The sequence below is a fragment of the Talpa europaea genome, assembly GCF_964194135.1.
Source record: "Talpa europaea genome assembly, chromosome: 4".
Taxonomy (NCBI): domain Eukaryota; kingdom Metazoa; phylum Chordata; class Mammalia; order Eulipotyphla; family Talpidae; genus Talpa; species Talpa europaea.
In genome coordinates, this window is record NC_140070.1 from 142940597 (window position 1) to 142967010 (window position 26414).

The following is a 26414-nucleotide window of genomic DNA, read 5'->3' on the forward strand; positions in this document are numbered from 1 at the left end:
GAAAAAGAAAAATACCGGATGGTCTCACTCATAGCAGGAATCTAGAAAACTTAAATAAGGGACCAGGAAAATGAATATAAGAAAGTGAAAATCAAAATCAACAAAAAACTATGAACCAGAGACACTTTTTGGGGGGTGGGGGGCGGGAGGGGAGGGATTGGGGTCAGAATGGGGCGTTTGCAATTGTATGGGGGAATATAAAAATAAAATTTATTATTTAAATTAAAAAAAAGAAAAAAAGAAAAAAAATAAAGTGGACTGCTCTTCATGGCAGTAATAGAAGCACTGAAAGTACAGTGGTGAAGGGTATCTTTTTGTTTTTCACTTGAAAGGAGCTGTGAGGTGAGAGGGATATTATGTATTAAAGGATAGCTTTTGATACTTAGATTCTTATTTATGGTCAAGCATGACAGTATTAACTACTCTGTGATGAACTTTGGCATTTTAAGTTTTACACTAAAAATTTATAGGTCCGGTTCTCAGAAATTGGATTTCCTTTTTGCAGGATTTTGCTAATATAATGAAAATGCTGAGAAGCTTGATCCAGGATGGCTACACGGCTTTGCTGGACCAGCGCTGCCGCAGTGCTGCACAGGCCTTCACAGAGTTGCTCAATGGCTTAGATCCTCAAAAAATAAAGGTGAAATTGCTACCGTATGACTTTTTTAGCAATGTCAGTGTGTTTTAGGTGAATGTACGAGAAAATCAAGGGTTTTGCTATATTGTAGTAAGGCACTTTAGGTCTTGCCAAGATCGGCTGACTTGGTTTCAGGTTGGGAGAGATAGGAGATGATGTTCCCATTCAGCCTCTGGTTGCACTCAAGGGACACAGCCCATGTGTAGACTCTGCTCACATGCTTGACAGTGTTCACTTGAATTCCTGTACTTCTGTTTTATTAAAGTACTAAATCCTGTATTTGGACTCATTTTAGTCATAATCTTTTCATCCACAACCAAACTATTAGTTAGATTGTAGGAGAATTGTCCTAATCTGTCACTACTACCTACTTAGTTGCAAAAGATGACTTCATTTATTTTAATGTCATGAGCCATGTCTTCTAGGAACTCTGAAACAATGATTCTATATTTTAAATACTTGATAGCCAAGTAACTGCTTATCTTTGCCAAACATTTTCTAATTCTCTTTGACCTTTATTACAATCGTGTTGATTAGTGAGATTTTATTACCCTCTTTTCCTGTCATATCTAAAAGGTTGGTGTGGTACACATTGGGCCATCTTAGTCTATGTTTAGAATTTTAACTGTAACATTTTTGTTGACAGCAATTGAACCTCGCCATGATTAACTATGTTTTAGTAGTCTATGGACTTGCTATTTCTCTCCTGGGAATAGGACAGCCTGAGGTAAGATTTGTAACAGAGACAATACATTTTTAAAATATGCCATTGATTTTAGAAAATAATGTCAAAATAGTTTCCCCATTTTTACTTACTTCTTTGACTTATTTCCTTTCTTGGTAATTGTTTCTGAACTATCTAAGTTTAGTTTGTGTTTGTTTTAATAGAGGCATGTTTTTATTTATTTATTTATTATGTTTGTTTGTTTGTTTGTTTTGTTTATACATGCACTGGGTACAGTCAGAGGCGCGGGAGGGTGAGAGAATTCACCAGAGCCAGAGTGGGGAGCAGAGCAGGCAGAAGGACTGAAGCACACTGCTGAGGGGAGCAGCGGGTGGCAGGAGAGGTCTGCGCACCATGTGGGATCCTCCTCCGGTGGCCGGGGAGCAGCCGGGGATCGAACCGGCGCCGCAGAGGCCGCAGGCAGCTTTGCAACCCAGTGCTCAACCGCTGCGCCACCGGGGAGGCCCAGTTTGTGTTTGTTTTAAAGAAAATTTAGTTTGTGTTTCTATTAGAAAAAAATCTGTGTCAGACGACCAGTGGTAGTCCTTTTATATTTGTATAAGTAGAGGACTTAATGCATCATGATAGATTTCAGAAACATGTTGAGGGAAAAAAGCATGTTAGAAACATAACAGATGGCGTGATACTACTCATAAAATTCGGAAAATCTGCAGAATAACAGTACATATTGTTTCTGGCTGTCTGCATCTTGTAAAAACCGTGGACTTGCCCAACGTCAAATAAAATAATGGTTGCATTTAGTGATGGAAGGAAGGACGGGGCCTGGAGATGTTAAGAAAAGATAATTCAATTTTGTGTTAGTTGTTTTATTTTAAAAATGTAAAAATTCCAATATTGATATCTCTTAGTTCGAGTTGGTGAGCACTTGGTGTTTTATTTTCTAGAGTGTAGCCTCCGCATGATGTATGCAGTGTGTGACTGAATCACATGACTTCCATTACTCATGTTCTTTCACTGCTCTTCTACAAAGCTTATTCAGCCTGTACTATTCAGTATTAACTTTGCTTTCCATGATTGTGAGTTTTTGGTAAAGGTTGAAATGACTCTTGAATTATTTCAGGTATAATATATCCTTTCTACCACTTTGGACTCCAAACTTCTCTCACTAGATGAAAACTTGATCTTAATTGCTACCTAAAAAGGAGCAAATTGTTGCTTAGGTTCCACTCTCAGTGGTCCTCTACTTGAGGGCTTTTATTTACGTTGTACTTTTTGTGTTCTTATGTGACAGATGGTAATGTCTTCTGTTAAGGCCTGTCTAATTTGTCTTCTAATAGATTGATAAAGAGAGTCCTCCATTTTCCTCAATTTTTCTGTTCTTGGCAGGTAATAATAAATGCCATGTTTTACCTTATCAGAATTCAAGGAATATTTCATTAATGATTTGTTGTGAAGTAGTGAGATTGATTTAAAAAAAAAAACAAAAAAACTTGCACGTGTGGTAGAACTTAGATTTTGAAAAGAATTTCATCATTCAGAATAGCCCCATAGGAAGTGATATGTTCACTCCAGTACCATCCTCACTTAAAACATTTATGGATGCCTCCTTTGGAGCTGGCCTCATCGCTACTTGTAAGCTCCATTTTGTGGTGACATTTCCTTTTTTTATCTACAGTGGGGTTACCTATATGCTTTGAACTGTCTTTGGATATTTTTCTTACACAAAATGCATTCAGAGCAGAGATTTCCGCTATTGAGACTAATCAAAAGGATGTATGCTAAGCTGTATATAAGTCTTTTTCTATATAAGATGTATATAAGTCTTTTTCTAAAGAACTGTTTTTAAGACAGAGCACTTTCCTGTCTTATGCCATAAAACATGTGACAATACCATTGGCATGCCTATGCTCACTAGGGAACAGCACTTACCAGGATGTATGCGCTGGTATGTTTGCACCCAAATCAGTCTTTTACCACAAATTCACACCTTTTAGTGATAACTGGCACACACCAGACCCTCCTGTGTCTGTTCGTAATACTTACTTGGTTGTCTGATGGATGTCTTGACTTTTAATTCCCAAGCTGGATCACTTTGGTGTTGTGTCTCTAAGTATTCATATAGTATATGAAAATGTGTAACTATTAAGAAAATGAAATGCAGTTGTAATTTTGCCATGGAAATTTTTAGATGTACAGTTGTTTTTAATATATTACACAAGAGGCATCAGCCGTCTGATAAAATCTGTTCCGACATTTTTTTTTTTTTTAATATTTATACATACAAGAACTGGGATACAGGCCGGAGTTGTGGAGGGGGAGGTGAAAGGATTCACCAGAGACAGAGAGGGGAACAGAACAGGAAGATATACTGAAATACACTTCTGAGGGGAGCAGTGGGCGAGACGGGAGAGGTATGCTGCCCATGTGGGTAGTTCCCTGGCCGGGGATCAAACTCATGCTGCAGTGGCTGCCTCAAGCTTCATAGGTTGTGTCTTAACCCCTTGCGCTACCAGGGAGGTCCCCAGCATTTCTCTTTTTGTGTGAGCATTGTTATTACTACTGTTAAAGGAATTATCTGAAGCTGAAAACCAATTTAAGAGGATGATTGAACACTACCCAAATGAGGGACTTGATTGCTTGGCCTACTGTGGAATTGGAAAAGTATATTTGAAAAAAAACAGGTTAGTAGAACTGTTTCTAGAATTATTTGCTATCTTTTCCTTGGCACACTATTATAATTTGTTTACTTTGAGGACCAGCATTTCAGTATTAATTATTAAAGTAAGACTAATTAATTCAGCTCCCAGTGTTTCGTGAAATTTTGGATAGGAAATCAATAATAGAGTAATTTGAGACAAAGAATTTTATATTTTATCTTTTGGTATACCTCATTTATCAGTGGTGACGGAATTGGTTTTAATTAATGCTTTACAAGTCCGATTGTGTGATTTTTTTTTTGTTAAATACCTATGTCCCAAAAAATCTGTATAAAGATGGTTTTAATGAGAGGCATATATAGTATATGTTCAGAGACATCTTGAGTTAGGAATAAAATTCTGTTCTTTCAACTTATAGTTATAATCTTGTTTAAAGTTAGTATGTTCTCTAAGTGAATGTTTCATACATAATCTCTCCAAATTGCTGTACAACCCTTAGAGGGGGACAGGATTATGCCTTTAGCTTTAAGTGGTAGGTAGGTATGTTGGATTACTTTATAAAGAGATTGTTCACTGACTGAATGTCATTCATAACTTATCAATAGCCTCAAATTTTCATTTAACTTTATAGAGAGAATTTTATCAGACCATTGGTACTATTTGGAACCCAATCTGAGAGCCTTTTTTAGTATGAAGTAAATTGTTTTATGTCCTGAAGTTACTATCTGACTAGGCTGAACTATATTAAGGCTCAAGTAGAGGCAGGGGAAATGAGGAATTAGCAGTCACTTATAAAGTAGTAGCAAATGAAATTAACTTCAGAGTTAGATCTCAGTTGTTTTGCTTTGAGCATATCTTTAACTAGTGGCACATGCAGGTAATTTACATAGTCTAGGAAAATGACAAAGTGAAAAATCATGAGGATCATGACAAATGATACAGTCTCCATGTTCAAAGACAATCAGACTTTAATTTCAAAATAATAAGTTTGGGGTTCAACATCTAATATTCTTTTTGCCTTTTTATTTTTTTTTTATTTTTGTTTTTTAAGATTTATTTATTTATACAAGCACTGGGTACAGTCAGAAGCGCGGGAGGGTGAGAGAATTCACCAGAGCCAGAGTAGGGAACAGAACAGACAGACCGACGAAATACACTGCTGAGGGGAGCAGCGGGCGGCAGGAGAGGTCTGCGCGCCATGTGGGACCCTCACCCAGCGGCTGGGGATCGAACCGGCGCTGCAGAGGCTGCGGGCAGCTTCGCAGCCCGGCACTCAACCGCTGCGCCACCGGGGAGGCCCCTCTTTTTGCCTTTTTAATGTATAGTTTCTGCTCACTCTCTAGAACTATGTAATTGTAGATGGTGTTCCAGCTTTTTGCAAGTGAATTTTTTCTCCCCACAAATTTTATTGATTTATCAATCATTCTTTTTTACAGATATATAATTTTGGGAGTATAACTTCACACTTGGGAATTTTTTCTATGCTTATAGACATGAATAGGTTTCATTTAAAGACTGGAAAAAGGAGGATATCAACCCTCCTCCTTGTCTGGTCTGAAGAGAAGAATAAAGACTGACTTACTGTCATAATTCAGAATGTTAATATTCTTCTGTTGAATGACTTTGGAATCTATTGACAATATTTTTTGAAGCCATAATTCAAATCAGATAACTGAAATATTTTAAAACAATTCATACATGCATTTGTTTTGTTAAAATAATTCACTGCTTTTTGGTTGAAGAACAATGTCCAGAATTCATGGTCTCTGTGATTTTGTCAGCAGAGAGATTTTTCACTGTAGATGTCCTAGTAGAGTCCTTTTTATGATTAAAAAGTGGAGGGTTGCTTTCTTCCTTGATCAGCTTAGCAAATGAAAAAATGGAGCAGTTAGATTCTTGTTCAGTTTCTACTTTAATTGTTGGGAACTTTCAAAAAACAATAAAACAACTTTGAAAGGACTAATGTGCACCTGCTGTATTAAAACCAGTGTCGGGACAAACGAGCTTAATTTACATTACTTTTATAGCAACAGCAGTTATGCCCTGACTTATTAAAGAACGTATACTTTACAATGAATATTTCTATATAGTGATTTATCAGATATATGCTTCCTAGTAACATGAAAGTTCTGACTTTTGTTGTGGTGACTGTAACTATCACATTACATCTTTAATATCTTCTTTTCTTCATGATATGACTTTAGATTTCTGGAGGCTCTTAATCACTTTGAGAAAGCAAGAACCTTGATTTGCCGACTTCCTGGAGTATTGACTTGGCCCACAAGTAATGTGATTATTGAAGAGACTCAGCCAGGGAAAATAAAGGTAACTTTATTTCTGCAGAGTGCTTCTTTATAAAAGCCCATCTTCACTGATTGATGCAGGAGTCAGAAGACAAAGAGGCAGGCATGCTCTGTCCCCAGTTCCCTATGTGTGTTTCTCCTTTAAAGACTTGTCAGAATCACATTTATTATTTCCTGTGTGCCAGTCACCCACCTTCCACTTACTCCCATTAATCCTACAGCAGCCCTACTGTGTTGAGTTCTGTGATTCTTCCTATTTTACAGATGGGGAAGATTAAATTTAGAGAGGTTATATAATAAGCTCAAGGTTAAAACAGCTAGGAAATGGTGGAGTTGGGATGTGAATCTGGCATTCTGACCTCAGAGCTTCCATTATTGAGCAGTGTGTTCTAGGTTTTACCTAGAGAAAGGTAGAGCGTTGTTGTTTTATCATAGTCACTCTAGCTATTGAGATCATACTTTAAGATTAGAGAATGTAATTTAGTCTCATATCCAGAACTGTAGGGTCTTTGCTAGTTCTGGAAAGCCTAAATTATGTGTGAATTGACTAGGATAGACCTTTACTTGTGGTAAATTCTGGCATGTGTTGAAATCTTACTTTTGGCTGAAGGTTTTAAAAGCACAGGGACTGGCTTTTAAAACCCAATAATAAAAGCACACATAATCTAGTTAATAAGTACCAAAGGATCTGAGTAGACATATCTGCCAAGCAGTTATACAAATAGTCATTAAGCACGTGAAATGTATTCAACAGCATTGGCTATCAGAGAATGCAAGTTAAAACCACATTGAGATACTACTTCACTCCCACTAGGATGGCATAATCAAAAAGGCAGAAAGTCACAAGTATTGGCAAGGATGTACAGAAATGAGAATTCATACATTGCTGACAGACATGTAAAATAGTACAGTTGCTTTGGAAAACAGTTTGGCAGTTCCTCAGTAGGTTAAAGATAGAGTTATTGTACAGACCAGCATTCCACTCGCAGGTATATTCAAGAAAGGAAAGTAAGTTCTCACAAAAACTTGTGAATGTTCATAGCTTCATTATTTGTAACAACCAACTAATAAGTGGTTAAATAACATGTGGCATATCCATACAACTGAATGTTGTTCAGCCATTAAAAGGGATGAAGTACTACAAAGTCTACACCATGGAGGAATCTTGAAAACATGTTAAAGAAAAAGAAGGAAGCCAAACACAAAAAAACCATGTATCAGAATAGTCCAATCTATACAAAGAGACAGAAGGTAGATTAGTGCTTATCAGGTGCTCTGGAGAGAATGGGGAGTGACTACGAATGGTCTCTTGTTGGGTAATGAAAATGTTCTGAAATTTATATTGTGGGAATGGTTGTACAATCCTATGACTATGCTGAAAACCACCAAACTATGTACTTTAAATGTGTGAATTGTATGAAATGTGAATTATATCAACAGTTACTATAAAACACAAAACAAGAGTGGGTGAAGTTTCTTCTCTTTTGATACTTGTTTGGGATGGAGGCAGAGGAACTATTGCTAAGGAGGAGCCAGCAGGGGAAACTAGCCTGAGCCTGTTGGGGGCTTCTGCAGCTGCAATGTGGCTCCCCAGGGAATGAACAAGCACGGGGGCCAGGGATTTCTGGAGAGGAATCATAGGTGGTAGGCTCCCAGCTGAAGTGACATTGGGAGAGAGAGGAGTCCCATCTAAGGGTTAGTTACCCTCTTTCTTGACTCCCTCGGTATGCTTGAAGGAGTTCTCTAAGAGTTATGTGTTATAAAATGAGGTTTTGATGATTATAACACAGGGTAAGATTTTGATTCTGAATCTGAAATTCTGGAATTTTTTTTGTCCAATCCTCCCCTCCTCCTCCTCCATTTTTCGTGACATGGCTCTGTATCGGTCTCCTAAAAGGAAAAACTTAAAATTTTCAGGGTAGTTTGTTTTTGGCTGGAAAAGTCTTTTTTATGTTGAAAATATTTTGATTGCAAGAGGTTGTTGAAATCATCAGCGTTTTTATTGATGGATTGGTATGATAGTACTGTCATTTTTGTTTTAGATGCTTTTGGAAAAATTTATTGAAGAATGCAAGTTCCCTCCAGTGCCAGATGCCATTTGTTGCTATCAGAAGTGCCGTGGCTATTCCAAAATCCAGATCTACATCACTGATCCAGACTTTAAGGTAATGGTGAATATACACTAAGGTACTCACTTGCGGTTATGCTTTAAAGAGAATTAATAACTAATTACTGAATTACAAATATTCGTGTTCTCTGATTGTTCTGCAGTTTTATGTCTTCTTGTCTGTGCTTCCCCAAGACTGACCTCACAGTGGGAACCCAGAGCCACTGCAGTAAACATGGAGGGTAGGGGTGGTCATCTGGGAAGGCAGACTAAGTCCATAACTCCTTTCCAGCCACTGTTTCACACAACTGCTTGTATTTCAGAAGCACAAGGAAAAAAAGATTATGACCTCCGATTTATTGCAATTCTAATCTCTTGTAAAATTTGTGTCCAAGAGTTAAAAGGCCATTCCGACCATTATAAATTAGCCCCTAGAGATCTAAATTTGAGACCAAGCCTGGTATTTAATTAAGTTACTGAGCCTTGGAAGATAGTAGTTGCCAGCTGCTGTCCCTGATTATCAGATCTAATGAAATAAGATACTTGATAAATTGTAAAGGATAACGCAGCTGTACACCATGGAAATGAGCATGTCAGTCCAGGTCCTCACCTCCAGCAGGAGGCGCTCTGGGAGTGAGAAGCACTGCATTCCCCCTGGAGGAAGTGCTGTGTCTAGTTAAGTCTGCCAGATGAGTGCAAACAGCTCTGTCTTCACACGTGTTGTCAGTGTGAGAGAAAAAGGAAGAGTATGTGTGTATAGGCATCTTTACAGTGTGAATTAAAAATCTTTTTAAACCCCCAGGGTTTTATACGAATTAGCTGTTGTCAGTACTGTAAAATAGAATTTCACATGAACTGTTGGAAGAAGTTAAAGACAACAACCTTTAATGATAAAATTGACAAGGTAAGCCTAATATGATTGGGTTTTATAGTATGCTTATTGTGTGTTGATACTTTTTCCTGACAATCTTCAGAAAAGAATATTAATTTCTGTGCATTCTAGACATAATTAGAAAGTTTTAAATTGAAAGTTTTAGAAAGTTTTAAATTGAAACTTTAAAGATAAAGTAGGAAATAGGTTTTGTTTTTATTTTATGCAAGCATAAAGACAATAACCACTGAAGCCTTTAATAAGTTGTTTAATGGGTGTTTAATCTTAGGACTCTTAGAATCAAAAAAAATTTAAATGTCTCATTTTTAAAATACAGATGTTAAATTATGCACTGACAATTTTAATTCTTCAGGACCTTTCATTTAATTACTTTGAGGTTATGATGAAAATTAGGCTCTCATTTCTTTATTTTCTGCCAAAATATGATGATTTGTACCTAGAAATCAACTTAAATTTTGTACTGCCACTTGTCATTGGGGCTTTTCTTAGTTGGCAAGATAATGATGTTACTACCACTGGCTAGGAATACTTTGAGAGAAGGCATAATTTTACAATCTTTTTTGCATTCATAGAATTTGTTTCTGATCCATGTAGGCTATAGACTTAAAAAAAAGAAAAACTTTCTACACACTGTGCAGCCTCCTGTAAACCCCTGTCCCTATTGGGGAAAGGAAAAGATGGTTAAGTTTGGTAAAAATACATACTGAACTTTTTCACATAATTTTAACTAAGGGTATTATGATATGACCAAGGAACTGCTGCCATCGAAGTCACTTTTGTGATGTTTTTATTGGAGTTCTCCAGCTGGACATGCTCCCTTAGTGGTTTGACCATTCCATGGGTTTATACAAACACCCTCTGCAAAGTTTGGCCTCTCTTTCTCAGGTATAGTGAAGTTATATGAGCCTTAAATAGCTTGTTACTCAGAATAAGAAAGTTTCATCCCTTCCTTACATTATTTCTGCTGAAGTACCACAGCTGTTGGCCAAGGTTAGACTGTAGCAGCTCTAGGCTATGTAACTGCCTTCTGTTTCTGAATCAGAGTTGAAAGTGACTGTTTTTGTGGCAGAGGGCAAAGAGGCATGGCCATCCCATGCAGTGTTCTTAAAGTTTTAGCTTAGGGGCCTCCCCGGTGGCGCAGCGGTTGAGCGCTGGGTTGCGAAGCTGCCCGCAGCCTCTGCGGCGCCGGTTCGATCCCCGGCTGCTCCCCGGCCACTGGAGGAGGGTCCCACATGGCGCGCAGACATCTCCTGCCGCCCGCTGCTCCCCTCAGCAGTGTACTTCGGTCCTTCTGCCTGCTCTGCTCCCCGCTCTGGCTCTGGTGAATTCTCTCACCCTCCCGCGCTTCTGACTGTACCCAGTGCATGTATAAACAAAACAAACAAACAAATAAATAAATAAAGCATGCCTCTATTAAAAAAAAAAAAAGTTTTAGCTTAGGCATAATGTACATAATGTAAGTTCGCCTTGAATTATCCAAAACAAGTCACAGGGTCAGCTTTCTAAAACAGGAATCTCGTACTTGCTACAGAGCTTCAAAAATCCCATGGCAGGGCCCTCCCTGGTGGTCTAGGGGTTAAGTCTCCTTGCTATCACTGCTACAGCCTAAGTTTGATTCCCCACCAGGGAGCTGACCCACATGGCGCAGAAGACATCTCCTATCTCGCCTGCTACTCCCCTCAGCAGTGTGTTTCAGTCAGTTTACCTGTTCTGCTTCCCGCTCTGTCTCTGGTGAATCCTCTCACCCCTGCACCTCTGGCCTACACCCCAGTTCCTCTATGCAAAATTAAAAAAAAAAAAAAAGGTCCCATGGCAATGAGCAGGGATTTCAGTGCCTCCCACAAGGGAGGTGGGGACAGACTTTATTTTGACTGTTACTGATAGTCATATGCATGTATAGATTTATTCTGATACTTGTATAGGTTTATTCTGAAATATGGTACACTCTTGCTCTCATTTTTTAATTAAATAGGACTTTTTACAAGGAATTTGTCTTACCCCTGACTGTGAAGGAATCATTTCTAAGATTATCATTTTCAGCAGTGGTGGTCAAGTTAAATGTGAAGTAAGTATCTAATAAAGGGGAAATCTTACTAAACTGATAACCAGAATACTCACACATTTTAAAAATTGATTTACATTTGTGGAAATTGTGCGATATGCATTTTTTTTAAAAGGAAAGAAACAGTTACTTAATTTAAGCAAATACAGGAAATAGGATGTGAGATGCTCCTTTGCTGTGATGGAGTTTCATATTCTTTTATTTCTTAATAAGAAAAGGAGGCATTTTACATTTGAGGTTTTATCTTTTCTGTTACTTTGTTTTCTTAATCCCCAGTAAGCTTACTGGTTTTGGTGGGTGTTGGGGTTCTTAGAGAAAGAAGTGTCTTGAAGGGTTGTCTTAACTTTACTTTTTGGGAGTGGCAGGAGTGGATTGTTGTAACATTTGTAGTTTCCTTGCTCTTCTCCTTACTCTTATTTTTTAACATCTTCTAAAGCTTGTTTATCCTTGTTCCTTTTTTCAATAAATTGCTTGGCTAGAGTGTTCTGGACTTTTGTCTCGGTCAGAATATCATCACTGTTTTCTATCCAGTTGAACATTGTGTGTTTTTTAAATGCTGTTACTTGTGGTTTTGTACTCTGTGTCATGGAGTATGAGACAAATTTTGGCTGTCTTTGTTTTATTTAAAGTTTGAACACAAGGTCATAAAAGAAAAGGTTCCTCCAAGACCTATTCTGAAACAGAAATGTTCTAGGTAAGATCTTTAATCATCAACCAGTAGCTTAATGATGTCTCCTAGAATATGTTTCTATTAAATGCAGGTTTAAAATTGACTGTGAACACATACCTAAATAAGAATTTTTTTAATTGAATTCTATGGATATTTACAACTTAAAGAGAACTAGCCTGGTATGGTTAAGTATGAAAAACTTGAATTAGTAGTTGAATGTGAAGTAAAATTATGACATTTGATGCTGTGAAATGACATGTTTGATAGATTTGGAACTTAAGTAAACATCATGTGTTTCACTCTCAGTTGTTTAAACTTTAATTCCAAAAGCATTTTTGCTTTTTAATTTCTGTCTCAGAGATAACCAATGGCTATCTCGCACTCTGAAATGCTCAGTGTGCTTTCAAAATGATTTTCTTCTGTCTCTTCCCCAGATAAGATAATTTCAATCATTTTTTCTTTTTTGGCCCTTTTCTAAGAAATTATTTTTTTAATCATTGGTGATGAAGAAAAAGCAAAAGAAAAAGATGAACAAAATTATTTGTTGCAGAAAACTCACTGTACCATATCAACCAAATTCTAGTTATGGGCCATTGTTGAGATGTGAAAATAATATTTTATTGTGAGCTCATTGTTTGAAATGAGTGCATATATTTTCTTGCAGAGTAATTTTTACTATACCTGTTTACCCTAAGCAATGACTAATATGTGCATGGGAATAACATCTGTACAATCTCTACATGCTGTCCTTAATTAGAAGTCACTCAATAGTGGAGGGTCATGTTTTCATGAAATAATGTACCCTTATTTTGCTGAATTGATCATACATGTCAACAGTTTGTGATATTAAATGGAAGATGAAGGCCTGTTTCTAACTAAAGGGAAAATGTCTGTCTTAGTACTTAAGAATAATTTCTATAATAGGCAAAGGAAAGTGGCCAATTGAGTTTATAACACAGGTGAATTATCACTAATTGTAAATGTTTATTAGCCTAGAGAAGTTAAGACTGAAAGAAGACAAAAAATTGAAGAGAAAGATTCAAAAGAAGGAAGCAAAAAAATTAGCACAAGAAAGAATGGAAGAGGACTTACGGGAGAGTAATCCACCCAAAACTGAAGAGCAAAAAGGTATGCTGAAGTTCAGGCATGCTTGGAATGCTTAAAAGTGTAAATAAAACTCGGTCTTGTATTAATTGATACTGAATTGAAGTTTTGGTATGTTAGTGTTTTAATACTGTCACTGTGAAGTTGAAAATATCTGACATGCCTATTGTAAGTCTCACAGTTTTATACTCACCTGTCACCTGATTGACATGGGAATGTCTTGTTGGTAATTTCAGTGTTCCTGTGGACAGGTTGACTAACTAACTTACTTTCAGTTTTGAATGGAAATCAGCTTTTCTCATTTTTTTACTATTACTATCACTATTTCCCAAATGAAGTTTTCCCTCTTGCTGTCTATATTTTTTACTTAGTATTTCATTAGTGTTTCACAAGCAATCAAAATTCTGTCCCAATAAAAAATTTTTCAGTGAATGTTTGTGTTTTAACCTTGCGTGCTTCAAAGGGCTAACTGGCCATCAGGGAGATGCGGGGTGGGAAGATGAGATACTGAGGTATTTTCCATCATGGAGTCTGTAATCTTAGTGTCCAATGATAAGATGACTAATACATCAATGACTACAAATATTAGCTAATTCATAACTGAATGAATAATAATCCTTTCAACTCTTAAAAAAATAAGCACTTTTTACATGCTTATTGATGAAATATTAACTACAAAATGTAGATCGTTCATGAGACTGAAGGAAGTAACCTCACTTGAAAGGAACTAGGATTTTAGATGTTACCTGAGTGGTGCAGAGTGAAGGAGATCGGGTGGGTACTTTTCAGAGGTTTGGTTTAACGTGAACTTGTCAATGGTAATGTTAAATATTTGTATTTATTAAATATAAATGAAATTTAATTTCTAATGTTAAATTTCTTGAAGTGTTTATTTAAAACAACATGATCTGAGTCATGTTTTATATTATAGTGTAATATCCTTCTGAGTTTATATCTTTGCAAATTAGTCCTATTACTTCATTTTACTGACCGCTGTTTTTTACCCTTAGAAACTATAGACAATGTTCAGAGTTGCCAGTTCCTTGATGACAGAATTCTGCAGTGCATAAAGCAGTATGCTGACAAGATTAAATCTGGTATACTGAATACTTCCAAGCTTCTCAAAGAGCTGCTTTCTTGGAAGGTCTTAAGCACAGAAGACTATACTACATGTTTCTCTAGCAGAAATTTTCTAAATGAAGCAGTGGACTATGTCATCTGTCACTTAATTCAAGAAAAGAATAGAGTAAAGACAAGAATATTTCTGCATGTTCTGAGTGAACTTAAAGAAGTAGAGCCAAAACTGGCTACCTGGATCCAGAAACTTAATAGCTTTGGTAAGTCACTTCATTCTAGAGATGTGGTTTGTAGGCAGGATAAACACGGGCCTCAGAATCCATTTTCATTTTCCTATCATTTATGATTTTTTTAAAATGCAGGACTGTACACTTGTGTGGTTGAAATTTTAGTACCTCCCCTGACTTATGACTTTTAGGCTATTTTATAGATAGGTTAAAATCTGTTTTTTTCAAAAGTGTGGAAGTTTAATCAGTAACAAAATCCTACCCTATATATAAAACTATCATTATTTGTTGTTGGTTTTTTTTTTAAAGATTTATTTATTTATTTACTTATACAAGCACGCACTGGGTACAGTCAGAAGCACAGGAGGGTGAGAGAATTCACTAGAGCCAGAGTAGGGAACAGAACAGGCAGACTGATGAAATACACACTGCTGAGGACACGTCAGGAGAGGTCTGCGTGGCATGTGAGACCCTCGCCAGTGGCCAGGGATTGAACCGGCGCTGCAGAGGCTTCGGGCAGCTGGGCAGCTTTGCAGCCCAGCGCTCAACCGCTGTGCCACCAAGGGAGGCCCTAAAACTATCATTATTTGTAATGTGATAGCTGTGTAATACTAGGCACAGCCCTGGGTAACTAGCGCCCCCTGGAGTTGGCTGCTTGTGCTGTGCCCTCTGGGGTTGTGCAGTTCACTAGTCAGATTCCTTAAAGGAAATTTTAGAGGAAAGAGTGGATGGAACTAATTGCTTAAGGTCACCTAAAGTAAATCTCTTACCTAAGGATTAATAAGTGGGTATCACCTAAGGCAATTCTAAAGGCTAATGGTATATGTAGGTATTTATGTATGTCTCCTGGGGTTGAACTGGGCTGTTAAGAATCACAGGATTATAAAAACTTGTGATATTTCTAATTTAGCTGGGAGAAGGAATGTTGAGGATGACCCTCTAAGCAGGCAGAAGGCAACTGCAGCATTGCTGTGTAATGCTAGGTGGCTATGTCTTTGGGCCCATCTTGGGGCCCTTTCCTGGTGACTCTGATAGCAACTAGCCTAACACAGTGGGTGAATTAGTAGGCAGCTGTGTTGCTTCCCTTCTTGAAGCAACACGCAGCCATGTCAGAGGCACCCGCCACCTCCCCTGCTACCTCACATGCTCTGATGTACACCCTGAAAGGAGGTGTGTTGGCTCTGGTGTTTCTTAATTGATGGTTCCCTGAAACCACCTGCAAATATTTTTTACGTGGTCTTTCTGATTCTGTTTAAAGATTGTGACTTTTAATGCAACATGACCTCTGCAAGCTTACTGTGTAATCTAGAAGAAACACAGGGCAGGGTAATTTTGAATGGGCTGTCTGCTTCTTTTGCTAATGAGAACCAGGAGCCAGTGCTTTATTAGAGATGGACAGAGTTCATCTTGGCTTTTTGGTGGCAGTGTTAGTAAGGAGCAGGTTTCATCATCCTTCTGTTAGAAGAAATGTGTGGGTTTGTAGCCACCTTGTTCCTGATTTGGACAAGGAGGAATAAAAGCAGGAATAATGATCACCTTGATTTTTGATAGAAGCCATGGTATTTTGGAGAATGAGCAGCAGTTCTTGGCAGTGTTGGGGAAGGAATTTACCCATTTTCTGTGAGAAAGGCATTTAGAAAGCATTTGCATATTATTGATGCTTTGTCACTATGGACTCTGTAGAAAAGTATTGTAAAAGTTTGCTAGTTTGTACTAATTGAAATAAAGTCATGAGTTAGTGAAAATTACTGTATTTTAAAGGAATAGTGCCTTTCATCTCCTCGGTCTAATCAAAATGTATTGAATAGTTAAGCATATTGATGTTAAATATTGTTTAAATGTAATAGCTTGAACAATAGCTTGAAGTTTATTTTCAAGTATTTAAATGTTTTTACTGAGGATGGAAGCAAACTATAATGAAACCCTTCTTAAAGATGTGAAACTGATTTTACAATATATAATTTCTCCCTTCCGATTTGGGTTTCGTTTTCTTTTTAGGCTTAGATGCTACAGGACCATTTTTTTCTCGTTATGGAGCATCTCTCAAGGAGCTTGATTTTAGCATCATGACTTTTCTCTGGAATGAGAAGTACGGTCAAAAACTAGGTTCTATAGAAGGAAAGCAGCTTGATTATTTCTATGAACCAACATCACTGAAGGAAGCACGATGTTTGATATGGCTGCTAGAAGAACACAGAGAGAAGTTTCCAGCCCTACACAATGCTTTAGATGAATTCTTTGATATAATGGGTATGTGTGCTGAATTTTGATTTATATTATATCTAATCTTAGGAGAAAAATTTGTGAAGGATTTGGGTAAAAAGCAGTAACTAATGCAAATTCCATCTTATTCAAATATCTAACAAAGATTATAGTGAAAATTATTATGCTGCTATTAACTGGCTTATTTGGGGGAATAGTGATTAAGAATAGTGATTTTTTTATATCCTAAAACCTCTTTATTCAATTGTGACATAAGCTCAAATGGGTACGTTTCACGGACACCACACCACACCATTCTCATCTAAGATACTTTGACGGTATCATGGAAAAGATTACATATTAAATGGGTGGAATTTAGTAGGAAGTGGTTTGATCTGTAACATTCAAGATAACATTGGCCTGCAGAAGTAGAATCTAGAGCAGCTAGCATACCTGTTGTGGAAAGAGCCTAGAACTGGGAGCCAGGATATGTAGACTGCTTCAGACTCTTCATTGCCAATTCACTAAAAACCTTTTTACTGCTGCTACAGTGTCCTGAGCTAAGTGTTAACAAGGAATTCAGAAATGCTTATAGTATTCCCTGCCATCAGGTACCTTATGTTCTAGAAAAGGAAATGAGATGCATCTATGTAAATCTAATATGGGAATAAGTGCAGCACAAAAGGACCAGAATAAGTGCCAAGGGGCTCAGGTGGAGGAATGAGCACGTGGTTCACCCTGGGGAGGAGAGTCTGAGTTCTGGATGCTTGAGTAGAGTCTGAGCTGAGCTGTGGAGGTGGAGTTGGACAAGTTGGAGAATTGGGGACCAATGTGAGTAAGGACGTGGAGTCCAGTTTGGTGGAATAGGATAACTAGGAGTTAATTCCTTAGCCTCACTGAGATCTTGGATTCTTCATTGTTAAAATGAGAGGATTTGAAACCATCTATGAGGTGCCATTTTGCCTCAAAATTCTGGTACTCTTCTTGGGTTCTAAATTTATTTCAGTTTCTTATCTTTGGTACTTCATATGTCTCTTTTGTCAGTCTTATCCACTGCCAGCATCAGAAGTCTACTTTGGGTGATGTCAGGAGTGAGACTTAACTTCATGCTGTTTTACAGGGTCAGGCGTTGTACAGAGGTGTCACATGTTACAGAGTACAGATACAAGAAGCTGAGAAGCTAACTTTCTCATAGTGCTTAGCATGGAGCACACTCAAATATAGATGACTTTATTTTTCCAGGACACAGCTTCAAGACTAGAGGTGACATGCTGCTTGATAGCCTGTATTTATTGCCCTCAGTTTGCTGCTGTGGGTAATAAAATGCTGTGCTGGAACTGATTTTATATTGCCTCCTGCATATTTGGATCATAAAACAAGATAGTTAAAAAAGACAATTCCTTCTCCATATATTTTTCTTAACTGCTGTGTTCTTCTTCTTCTTCTTTTTTTTTTTTTTCACATTTTAAAAGTACAGGTTTATTGGGAGAAAGGGAAAAAGAGAGACACCTTCATAGTCACAGGCAGACAGGAAGGAGAGCTGCCTAATTGCTGTGTTCTGAACCTAAAATATTTAGTCTTTCTGGCTGTGACTGTTTCTCTGCATTTAGTCGTAGAGTCAGAAGCCACCAACCAAATGACTGGCCAGAGGTTTTCAAATCCAATAGCTCTCCTTACCATCCTCACCCCAGATGTTTCCAACTATCTCTTTTTATATTTAAAGGAATGATAATTACTTAACACATTCCAGAATCACTGATCTTGTAACTAAAGTATCAGTAATGTCACCACTCTACCTAATTAGGAGCCTAATTACTGAAGTCTGATGCATATGTCTGTGCTTGAATTTTTGTGTAAACATCCAAGAAGCCCTTTAAGAGCGATGTGACTGAGCCTACTTGTGTCCCTAGAAAACTCTTTTTCCTGAACTTATGTGTTAATAGCCTTGTTGTGTATCTTGTTTTTAAGAGGAAACCCTGGAATTGGTCTTAACTATTCCCTTTCTCTGTTACCCATATTCAGTTCATCACTAAATCAAACAAGCTTCTTTAATGTGTCCTTAACTATTAATTCCTACTTCCCTAGGCCAGGACAATAATAATCTTTCTTTGATTTGACTATTGCAGTAGTCTCTGAACTGGTCCCCATGCTTCTGACTTCCCATTCCGGATCTTCTCTTGCCTTGCCACTAGTGACATCAGTCACTCTCATCTACTTGGGAAACATTTACGTATAAAAGCCATGGTGTCCATCTGGGTTTCTCATCATGCTCCTTTTCTAGCCTCTGAATACAGACCCCACTTACTGTGCCCAAACCTGCCTTGTACTTTCCTGCCTCCTGTCTTTGCCCATACAGTGCTTCCAGTCATGTCCTGCCCCTTTGCATCTTCATTTCAAGTCTTTCCCAAACTCTTCCCAAGTCCCTCCTTGGGCCTCTCCCCTTGAAAACTTTATTATCCCATCGACTGTGTTTCCACTGTACTGTGACACTGCATTAGTCTGTTTTGTAGAACAAGGGCTTATTGATGGCATGTTCTGTGCATCGCTGTATTCCCAGCATTTAGCATAGCATAGAGTTGGACACCCAGACGGCACTCAAATGATGTGAACTGGACTGAAATTTTGTGGTTCTTTGTAGCTGCTTTCCCATATAGTTAGCCATTTTGGTCTCTGTTTTAAGCTAAACTGTGTCGAAATCAAATGAGGAGAGCATAATTGATGTCAGTAGTGTCTGGGACTTGATAGGACTGCATGGCAATGTAACTGGTTTCATTTCCTCACAAAACCATCTATCCGTGTCTTCCTGCAGACAGCCGCTGTACTGTGCTCAGGAAACAAGACAGTGGTGACGTGCCTGTGAGTTACTCGGTCACTTCCAATGTTGTCTTCTCATTTAGCCAAAGAGAGAGAGCATGGCCCAGGCCAGAATTTATTTCCATCGCAGGGGCATTCCAAGCCAGATCCAGAGGATTTCTGGGTCTTGCACACTATTCCATGAGAAAGCTAACCCTGACCATCCTCTTGGAACTGGGGCACCAGACAGACGCTGAGCCGTACGGACTCTCCATAGTGTTTGAGCCACTGCCATGCAGAGAAAGGACGTTTTCTCTGATAACTAAACTTTTGATTTTCTGCTCTAAGAAAAACAAGAGACTATTTTGAATGACTCCATATTGAGTTTAAGTTATAATTATTCAAGTAGTCCTTTTTATATTGTGGCAGTTTTCAAATAGAAAGATGCTTTTTACTGATTTGTTAAATCATCACCTGATTTATAGTTGAAATTTGTCTTAATCAGTGCTATCCAATATTACCCAGCTAGCAGGGAAGCACAATTACTGCACTCTATGGCAAGTTAAATACTTCCTGAAATTCGCTTTGTGCCACGTCTCGTGCAGATGTCTAGTTGGTTTTAATAAAAGGATTATCATGAAAATGCTATGAGCACTTAACTGGAATTACTTTTTTTTAAAAGTCCAATTAAAATACTATAAACTTAGTTGAAAGTGAGTTTAAAATATTAAAACAGTTAAAAGTTTAGTTACAACATTAGGTATCATTAAGCTTTTTATTTTCTGTTCTAAGTCATAATACAAAAGCTGACAATATTGTGTTTTTGAGCATTTTTTATGTAAACTGAAAATAGTTACATATTTTACATTTTCCAATGGAAAATTTTATTTACATTTATGTTGACCTTCATGTACTATTATTTGAGTGTTTCTTGATTTCCCCCCATTTTTCAGTTTAATTCTACCAAGATTAAAAACAAAGGCAAGAAAAAGAAGCCAAAAGATTCAAAGGTATTGTTCATTTTCTGTATTCTTATCTAAATTAATTGTGTAAATTAGAAATAACCAATTTCTGGGATATTTTGAACCATTTTGTAGCAAAAGAGTTTATAGACTATAAAAAAATTTTGGTGTTCTCAACATTTTGAGGAAACGTAAGGTTAATATTTTCAAGAGAGATACCTCTCTTGTCGGTTTTACTTTCTAGCTATTTCTGAGTTAAAACACTGTCATAATGTAGGAATCTGTGTGGGTGATTATAGAGAGTGGCCAAGGTGGCTTCAGAGTCAGGCGGTTCTGTGTTTATATGTTGGTTTGATCAATAATAATAGCAACAATTATTATTAATCTATGTGACTTTAGTCACACTATTTGAGTTCCTTATGTTATCATCTGTGATACCGATTACAGTAACTATAATACAGTTATTGTGCTTATTAGGTAATAAATGCTTAGTAATTGTTACCTAATATTACTGTTAAACTGGATTTTATAGTTGTTAAGAAAGCAGAACAATAGTTTCCAGTATTCTAAAGCTTTCACTGGAATTATTTCCATTCAAGTATTTATTGCCTAAAATACTCAAAATGAGGTTGATGAGTACTAGTTATATCTCGGGATTGATAGGATTCTTTCTCTTGAAGTTCTGCCTCAAGCTCGTGAAATAAATAAGGCATTATTTTTATGTCTTGTGGTGGATTCCTCATGACTCATGTATTTGGGAGTCAGATAAGGGGGAAGTTGAGAAAGAGAACAAGTTGTACTGGAGGTGAGAGCAGCCTTTATTTATTTATTTTTTTATGGGACCCTCGCCAGCGGCCAGGAATGAACCGGAGCTACAGAGGCTGCGGGTAGCATCGCAGCCCAGCGCTCAACTGCTGCGCCACCAGGGGAGGCCCGAGAGCAGCTTTTTATAAAGTCCAATGAAACTCTTCTTTTTATCTTTGACTTTATGTCTTCATTTTATCTAAAATAGTAGTTTAACTGAGTGACATTTAAATATTTTTGTAGCATTGGAAGCCACCTAAATGTTATTTGGACCTATATTTGAAGCTTTTATTATTATGCATTTTCCTCTTTACCAGAAAACTTAGCTATGTATTGGCAGTGTGTGTGCATATTTCTATAAACATTCATTGGTGTATTAATGGTAATTTTTTTCCATGGAATTTTAAGGTAGAAAAATCATAGTCATTTTTCTGTCTTTTAAACCAGCCTCTGTTAGTTGGGTCTGGAACAACGTCGGTAACTCCAAATAATGAGACTATTACTTCAAATGAAGACCATAAGTAAGTATAATTAGAAGTTTTTTGCTTTATATTAACTCAGATGTTTTCACTAATAAAATGGTATTAACTTAATGTTCTTAAACTTGTGTTTTATTTTCCTAACTTGTCTGCCTAAAAATATGCATATATGATGACTACCTGAGGTGACCCATTTTGGTGAATTTATAGTATGGCTGGTTGATGTTAAGAATTCATACAAATGCATTAAAGTCATGACTTATTAGCTAAATTGATGACCAACCATGTATAAGGTACTTTGGGAAAATCCTAGAAATTATTCTTTAAAATGTTCAATTAAAAGAATAGTCTGTTGATAAATAGTATGCTCACTGTAATATGAGAGAGGAAGATGTTTTGGAGGCTATAATTGATGTTATGGTTTTAACCTTTGTTGGTAATTTTCAGTGGCATCTGGTTCCTGAAATTGAGTCTGCAAGAAACAAATTGACATACAAAGAAATAAAATAGTGAGGAACAGTGACTTTTGTACATCATACTCCTTTGTGGACCAAACTCCCACAAAATGACACCCCCCTCCCCACTTTCTTAATGGCGTTGTAATAACAGTTGTTTTGCATAGTTATTTCCATGAATTCTTTAAATGGAGGAGTTGTTTTAAGTTAAAACAATAATAGCCTGTACTAAGCTAACACATCTGTACCTGGCACCCCTCTAAGGGTTTTACATGCATAATCCCATAAACTCATTTAATCCAGTCTTCTACTCAAGAACATATGTCCACTATCACATCTGTTTTAACATGGAGAGATGGAGTCACAGTTGAGCAGTGTGCTCAGGAGCACATGGCAGAGTCAGAATTTAGACCTAGCAATCCGGTTTTGGAGCCCATGCTCAAACTACTCTTTTTATTAAGTACCTATTACCAGTCTCAATCTTACTTTAACTTAATAGCAGTTACAAGAAAAGTCCTCATTTTTCTCTGTTATTAACAAGTTAAAATAAATGCTACGTTGATTTTTTTTTTAAATCCAGGAGTTTTTAAAATTAGCTTTTAAAGCAAGAGTAAATAATTAAAAGTGTTTATTCAAGTTTACTCAATAGTCAGATATCTATCTCTCGATTGTAATTGTGGAAGGGTAACTTTTCTGTATTAATTCTCTGATAGTGTTTTGCATTGTAAAGCTGAATAGTATGTTGCTATTTCAACTATTCTGGTTTTCCTAGAAGTTTATTATTCACTTTTTTTTTTTAATCAGTAGGCGCAATTCAAATTCTGCAGGCCCATTTGTAGTGCCTGACCATCTTCGGCAAGATGTAGAAGAATTTGAAGCCCTCTATGAACAGCATACTAATGAATATGTTCTCCGTAATAAGAAGCTATGGGACATTAACCCAAAACAGAAATGTTCGACTCTCTATGAGTAAGTAGTTTAACATTTCTACAAGTGTTATTTTATACAGAGGCTGCCAGTTAAAAATTGTCAATTTAATTGGTGTTGCTTGTATTTATTACAGGTATTTATTGACTCTCAAACTCTAGGGAAGAAAAGTATTTTACAACTTTTGTCATGTATTAGAATTAATTAAGAATTTTTTAAATTTTTTTATTATTAAATTTAGAATCCCAATGATAAATGAAGATACATTCCACTTCTAAAACAGTCCTGGTATATCCTGATAGGGCTGATAAGGTTTCCAGTCATGATGATAATGTTTTCATCATGAATTCCAGGGTATACATTTGACAAGAGTATAATGATTGCTCTTGTCCCAGTGTTGATGGATGCTTGGCATTTCGTTAAGTCCAGTGAAAGTAATATAGCTGAGTACAGTGTTACCCTTTTATTGGGGAAAGGATGCCAGGATCACACGACTGGTTTGGCTGGGAGGATAGTTGTTCTGTTGGGATGATAGCGCTATAGAGATATAAAACTGAATCGGGCCTCCCTGGTGGCGCAGGTGGTTGAGCCGCGGCGCTGTGAAGCTGTCCACAGCCTCAGCAGCATGGGTTTGACCCCGCCATCTGAGGAGATGCCCACATGGCGCAGCAAACCTCTCCTGTCTCACCCGCTGCTCCCCTCAGCCATGTATTTCAGTCAGTCTGCCTGTTCTGTTACCCACTCTGTCTCTGGTGAATCCTCTCACCTTCCTGTACATCTGATGTGTGCCCTGGTTCTTGTATGCATGAGTAAATAAGTCTTAAAAAAAAAATTGTATCCTTGCATTGTACTAGAAACTTGAATTCCTGACATTGATCTGGTAAAAGAGATATAGGTTTATTTTTAAGTAACTTTGGGTCTGAGTTACTTTTACATTGAAAATGTGAATGTGAAATTAACAGTTATGTCAAGAAATGAGTAAGGTGGATAAAATTGAGTGAAGGGGTTCAGGAAATCTATGGGGCAGTTACCATTTTGAACTTGGCATTATTGTCTTCCTTGAAAGAAGGTGAGGGCTAAGATCTGCAACAAAATTAATTTGAAAACTAGCTATCCTGAAAAAAACCTGTCCATCAACACATAATTTGGTTATTCTCTTTTCCTCAGTTATATCATGCCTATTCAATCTAGGGTCCCTCTTCATGGTATTTCTTTAGAGATAAAACTGAGCAAATTGTATATCCTGAGAAATCCTGGATGACAAATGTGGAAATGACTATAGAATGGTACTATAACTTCTTAAAATGCTGAATTTTGTTCCATCTATCTAAAATATGCTGAATTTTATCCCATCTATCTAAAACTGAAGCTAAACTGTGTAGTTTTCAGAAGTTTATTACCACTATAAGAAGGAAGAATTTAAACAACTTTGAGGAAAATGATTTGTTTGTATTTTGAGATAGCATATCGTACATTTTTATATCTTATAGGAAAAAGCCAGAAAGTTACAGGCCATGGAACCTCAAAACTTAGTTCTTTCTTTGACTTTTCGAAAGTAAACATGTAACGATCAACTTAAAAATGATGATGCCTTTTATTGGCTAGTAGATGAAAGAAAGGAAACTGAAACTAAACTTCTTTTTGTAAAGAATGTAGAGTAGAAAAAATATTAGGGGCCTCCCCAGTGGCCCCACGGGTTGAGCACAGCGCTGTGAAGCTGTCCACAGCCTCTACGGCGCCGGTTCAATTCCCGGCCAGCCAGGGAGATTTCCACATGGCGCAGCAGACCTCTCCTGTCTCGCCCGCTGCTCCCCTCAGCACTGTATTTTGGTCATTCTGACTGTTCTGCTCCCTGCTCTGTCTCTGGTGGATTCTCTCACCCTCCCGTGAGAGAGGTACTGGTCTGTACCCCAGTTCTTGTATAAATAAATAAATCTTCAAAAAAGAAAAAATATTAGACAATAAGTCAAGAACACTGGAATAACTGCTATCAACTTTTTCTTGACTTAAATATATCACCTTAAAGTAAGAAAGTGAATTGTTTTTCTTTAAACTTTTTTATAATGTATAATTATAACACATTCATTTGAGGTGTACAGTATAACGATTTGACATTTATAAACAGTGAAAAGTGATCACAATAAATCTGTTTCCCACCTTCTTGGAGCTTCCCTTCAGTTCAAACTCCAGCTGTTCTAGATTGAAAAACTCAAGTTCACACCAGCAGCCCTTGCTCTGCATCCTCAGCCCTGTAGCTCTTCAAAGGTGTCCTGGGTGCCACTGCTGAGCTCCCCCTTATCCAGAGCAGTGCCACATTTCAGGAGTTCCCATTTATTAGCCTGTGCTCCTGTGTCAGCAACTGTAGGGTGCTCTCCTTCCCTCCCTTCCTTTTGGGGGTTGTATTGCCTGCTATCAAAATAAACATGGTTCATTTAAAGTTTTTTCTACCCCTTTCCACCAGACCTTTGCTCCTAGTGTGTGCTGTGGTCATCCGTTTTTCCCTTTCGGGGGTTTGGCTTCATTCTGCTGCATCTAGTTGTGAGAGTATGGAGGAGGCAAACCCAGCATCTTAATTCCGTGGCCATCTTGCTGGACTCCTCAAATCTTTTTTAAGTAAAGTTTAAAGGCAAAAATAACAATTATGATTAATGCTACCATCCAGTATAAGCATAATTAATTTTCAGTGTATAGCCTTTCACATATGTATAAAACATTTTTTTCAAATTTACAAACTGATTTTATTACTTGGCTATGTCATTTGTCCTTTTCAACTAAAAATGCATGGTGAGCGTTTTTTCATATCCTTGACTATTCAAGAACACAACTTTTTTTTTTTTATATTCCCCATACAATTGCAACCCCCTGATTATGACCCCAACCCCTCCTTTCCCCACCCCCCTCCAAAGTGTGTCTCTGGTTCATAGTTGTTTGTTGATTTTGATTTTTTCTTTCTTATAGTTATTCTTTTTCCTGGTCCCTTATTTAGGTTTTCTAGATTCCTGTTATGAGTGAGACCATCCGGTATTTTTCTTTTTCTTTCTGGCTTATTTCGCTGAGCATGATCCCTTCCAGCGCCATCCATGTTGCTGCAAATTGCATGTGTTTATCTTTTTTGAATGCTGAGTAATATTCTGTTGGAGAACACAACTTTTTTTAGTTGCTTGGCAGTGATTCCAGATGTGCATCATCATTTATGTCCTGATCCCCTGTGGCTATTGAGAAACTGGCTGCTGAATTACTGGTTTCCTTTCATGTGGTTTCTGTGCTTTAATTGTCCCATTTTCGATTCAAGTACTTTAATCCAGCTAGAAAAGGTTTTTTTCCCCAATGATTTTCTTTATTATTCATCATGGAGAGCAAATAAGCAAATA

The 26414-nt window shown here is 37.3% G+C and overlaps 1 protein-coding gene across 1 annotated transcript in view; it reads left to right on the plus strand.

Annotated features, from left to right (window-relative positions):
* The window catches only part of TTC3 (tetratricopeptide repeat domain 3), a gene marked incomplete at both ends in the record, with an annotated part of 106572 nt that overhangs the window by 47830 nt on the left and 32328 nt on the right, over positions 1–26414 (plus strand). The window contains 15 exon segments of the mRNA XM_084232429.1: positions 506–640; positions 1284–1364; positions 3891–4003; positions 6184–6304; positions 8325–8447; positions 9192–9293; positions 11254–11346; positions 11973–12037; positions 13005–13141; positions 14128–14454; positions 16420–16671; positions 19433–19479; positions 20370–20426; positions 21630–21703; positions 22921–23085. Coding sequence (XP_084088555.1) covers positions 506–640; positions 1284–1364; positions 3891–4003; positions 6184–6304; positions 8325–8447; positions 9192–9293; positions 11254–11346; positions 11973–12037; positions 13005–13141; positions 14128–14454; positions 16420–16671; positions 19433–19479; positions 20370–20426; positions 21630–21703; positions 22921–23085 — 1892 coding nt within the window.